The sequence below is a fragment of the Sinocyclocheilus rhinocerous genome, unplaced genomic scaffold, assembly GCF_001515625.1.
Source record: "Sinocyclocheilus rhinocerous isolate Xijiao unplaced genomic scaffold, SAMN03320098_v1.1 scaffold304, whole genome shotgun sequence".
Lineage (NCBI taxonomy): Eukaryota > Metazoa > Chordata > Actinopteri > Cypriniformes > Cyprinidae > Sinocyclocheilus > Sinocyclocheilus rhinocerous.
Window position 1 is genome coordinate 2458417 of NW_015659941.1, and position 4277 is coordinate 2462693.

The 4277-nt window shown below is 34.4% G+C and overlaps 1 protein-coding gene across 1 annotated transcript in view; it reads right to left on the reverse strand.

The window, feature by feature from the left end:
• cdh23 (cadherin-related 23) overlaps nt 1-4277 on the reverse strand; it is a 265137-nt gene that overhangs the window by 162221 nt on the left and 98639 nt on the right. The window contains 2 exon segments of the mRNA XM_016533594.1: nt 2296-2424; nt 2510-2704. Coding sequence (XP_016389080.1) covers nt 2296-2424; nt 2510-2704 — 324 coding nt within the window.

Below are 4277 nucleotides of genomic sequence, written 5' to 3' on the forward strand. Positions count from 1 at the left end.
TATATACATGTAAATACATGTAAATATTTTCAATATATATACTGTATGTGTGTGTATTTATACAGTATATACATACTAAATATACACAGTACACACACATACTGTATATTATGTAAACAAAAACTTTTATTTTGGATGCGATTAATCGCGATTAATCTTTGACAGCACTAATTAAAATATATTAAAATAGAAAACAGTCCTTTTAAATTTCACTACATTACTGTTGAACTGTATTTTTGATCAAATAAATGCAGTTTTGGAGAGCATAAGAGACTAATTTAAATTTTTTTTTTAAAAATTCATAATTATTCCAAGCTTTTGACTGTTAGTATGTGTATTAAATATGTACAATACTGATATTTTACACAAATTAAAAATACATCAAAATAGAGTTATTTTTCTATAGATCGATATATCAAAATATAGTTATTTTTGCTTATAAGGCAGCACTGTATTGATTTTCCTTAGGACAAAAATATATATATATATATATTTTTTTTTTTCTAAGGAAAATCAATACAGTGCTGCCTTATAAGCAAAAAAAAATTCATTCTTTACTTTATACTTTATTGTTCTTCAAACATTTCTGCATTTTATTCAGCTTGAAATGCAAGTTTGCAGAGATCCGTGTCACCACACTTCACTTCTGACACACTCACGAGTTAATATGCATGCAAATGGACACCAGAGACAAAGATAAAAGGAGGGAGAGAGAAAATATGGGGCATGAAAGAAAGAGAAATAGGTGAAAAGACAGCAACTCAAAGGCTTAAGAGTTGGATGAGAAGTGGAGTGATACAAATGGTGAAATACTGATATGTACATTTTGTAATGAATTAAAATTAGTGCTGTCAAACGATTAATCACGATTAATCGCATCCAAGTGCTGCCTTATAAGCAAAAAAAAATTCATTCTTTACTTTATACTTTATTGTTCTTCAAACATTTCTGCATTTTATTCAGCTTGAAATGCAAGTTTGCAGATACAGTTTTATTCTTAGGAGAGATTTCTGGTTTTGGTCTATTTAAAACTTATAGTTTTAAATAAATTTAAGAATACATTTTGATTAAATATAGCGGATTCTGCTTTGGTTTATTTTGGAACTATTTTCTTTAGTGGAGAAGAAAATTAACTATTTTGTGTCTAAAATAAAACTTTAATATTAACTTCGTGTTTATTAAACTGTTGTACAGTATAAAATCGATACAGCAGTTCAGTAAGTGTGAATCTCCATTGGAAATATATGATTTCTGGTCTATGGTCTGTTGTAAAGGCAGCTTTAACGTAGCTACATCCACTTTCAATTTCACACAGACAGAAACAGGCACAAACACACATCCAACGCACACATCCTCAGAGCCTGCGGTGGTGTGTTTGACACAGTAAACCAACACAGGACCAAACGGCCAGTAGTGAATCTCGGTTGAATGACCTTTCATGGGCTCTCACACTGAGCAGTTCACAGTATAAATCTATCACTGTAATTACAGGAATATTCCAGCGAGAGTTCACAGGTGTAATGGCTGCTTCTCTCATAATTATTGTCTAATTACTCAACACACACACACATTATATCACTCATTGTCAGCCAAACTGTCCCTCTCTCTCTATGTCTGTCGCTCTCTCTCATTCCCTGGAACGTTTTCTGTTTATACAAATCTTTACTTTACTTTTACATTTTTGTCTTTACATATATATTTCTGTTTTATGGTTTCTATCTAAAAATGATCTGGCTGTAACTCAAAACCTTGTAAAATTACATCCTTTCTAACATGCTTATGAGGCCCAAATATGCTGTCTACGTAGGCAGCTCACTAGGTTTTGTGCCAATGCATTTGGATCAATCTGTCCAGGACATGTCCATGTTTGCATTTGAGAATAATGCAAATTACAAACACATTAAAGTTATTAGAGAATTTGAGAGGGACCTTGCCTTAATTGTCATGAAAATAATGCTATAATGAAAAAAAAGTAAGTGTATATATTTAAACAAACAAAAATTTAAAAACAATAATAATAATAAAATAAAATAGTAATCCTGAATAAATAAATAAAATTACAAAGACATTAAAGTTATTAGAGAATTTGAGAGCGACCTTCCTTAGTTGTCATGAAAATAATGTCAAAATAAATAAATCCATACAAATTTTTTTGTAAAATAATAAAATTCAATTAAATAGAAAATGCAGCATAAAAATATTTTCCTGGGGGGGGGGGACTTTTGTGAGATTCACCCATCTAAATACTGCTGAAGTAAGTACAAAGCAAGACTAAATGTATGTGTGTGTACTGACTGGTGGTGCATCCTCCATTATATTAGTGCTGTAGGGGAGGTTGGTGAAGATGGGGTCCATGTCTTGAATATCAGTGATGGTAATCGCCAAATTAGCCAGACTCGAGAGCGGACGCCGTTTATCCTGGTCCTGTTACAGAGAAAAACAAGTAGACATGTTTTATTTGGCTTTGGAATTGACTCAATAAACAGCTCTTCAGTGTGTGTTTTCTAACCGTGGCATTAACAGTGAGCTGATAGGCAGTTGTCGTCTCATAGTCCAGCGCTCTCGTCACAGTAACGATTCCTCTGGCCCCGTCAATGGAGAAGAACGGAGAGGGAGGCTGGAAGGAGAAGAGCACACTGCCGCCCACGCCCTGATCCGGGTCTGTCGCGTTCACCATGAACACGGACGTTCCCACTGGAGTGTTCTACACACACAGAGACAGTAATGATACAGTACATGTTATTAAATATATACAATGTTGTGCTGTCCACATGAGAAAGAAAGAAAGAACTTGCATAATGAGCACTATTTAATGCTGCGGTTAAGCAGAATTCAGATGATGAGTGACAGCTCGTCTCGGTCATTTCACCTGTCAGTAAGTGACACACGTCTGAGATGATCAGACCCCTGCTATCTCTGAGATATGATGCAGTTAGTCAGCATCAGAGAGAACACACAGACTAAAATGCTGGAGGAGCATTTTCAGACTCTCCCTAAGTTTTAAGTCAGTATTCATACAATATATCTTCAGGGACGTGATCTATAGGGGTGAATCTGATTAAAACAGGTGAAAATACAACGTTTTTACTCCAAAACAAAGCCATATATAATATGACACAGTAATGAATATATATATATATTTTTTTTTTTTTTTACACTTGTGCAGCCACGTGCCTACAGCCAAATCACAGCCGTGCCGATATACAGCCATATCGCACTGCTATGACTGTGATATTGCGTTAATACAACAGTTTGACGGCATGAGTGTGTAAATATACACTAAACAACAACTGAGTGTCTTTAAAAGCCCTCTTTTGTGCAGAACTACTTCCTTCCACCACGGATTCAAATCTGAAGTTGACAGATTAACAGCTGAGCACAAGCCTCCGTAACTAATTCCAAAACTTCACTCTAGAACTAGTAACGAAAGTTGAGTTGCTTCATTGAAAACGTATTGTGTTACTTATTAAAAGCTCACTGTATTGTGTAGAGTATTATGAGAGATGGACTAAGCGAGTGCGATTACCTGCATCTGACACAGCATTCGTTCTTCAGCTCTCATATTCATATCTCATATTCACAATAAAACATTAGTTTGAATGTCCGCTGAGGAAAGTGATATCTTTGTCGTACTATCCTTTCATCTGTTAAGGGTGATATCCGATGACAGCACTGCTCAGTCGCAGTTGGCTGCCTTTTACAATGTGTTGAAAGTAAAAATAACTTCCTTGTTTACAACACTGTTCCAGTCTCTTTCAATATAAAAGTCTTTACTGCTGACTCACTCATAAAAACAGTCTCTTGACGCCATCTAATGGCAAAATAATGTAACTAAAATCATCATCACGAACACACACACACACACACACAGTTTCCCAATACTAAATACTATAATTAAATACTTAATAATAAATTATTGAATAATATTTAATAAACAACAACAGCCATCATAAAAGTTGCTAGGCAATTCAGTCAAAAGTACAAAGGCAGTGCTCTGATATACAGCATTTAAAGTTACATAAAGTATAATGTGATGAGATTTTGCCCTCAGCCAAAACTATTTGCTCTGGAACAAATATTAGATTAATGAGACCAATGACTGCCCATTAGATTTACCTGAAACGAATTATAACTCACAAAGGTGTAGAATAGTACGGTGACGCATTGCTGCCACACACATTTTTTTTTCACTCAGTTATGTCATAATAACGACATCTTTTCTCATAATAACGAGATGTTTTCTCGTTAAAACGACATATTTTCTCGTAATAACGAGA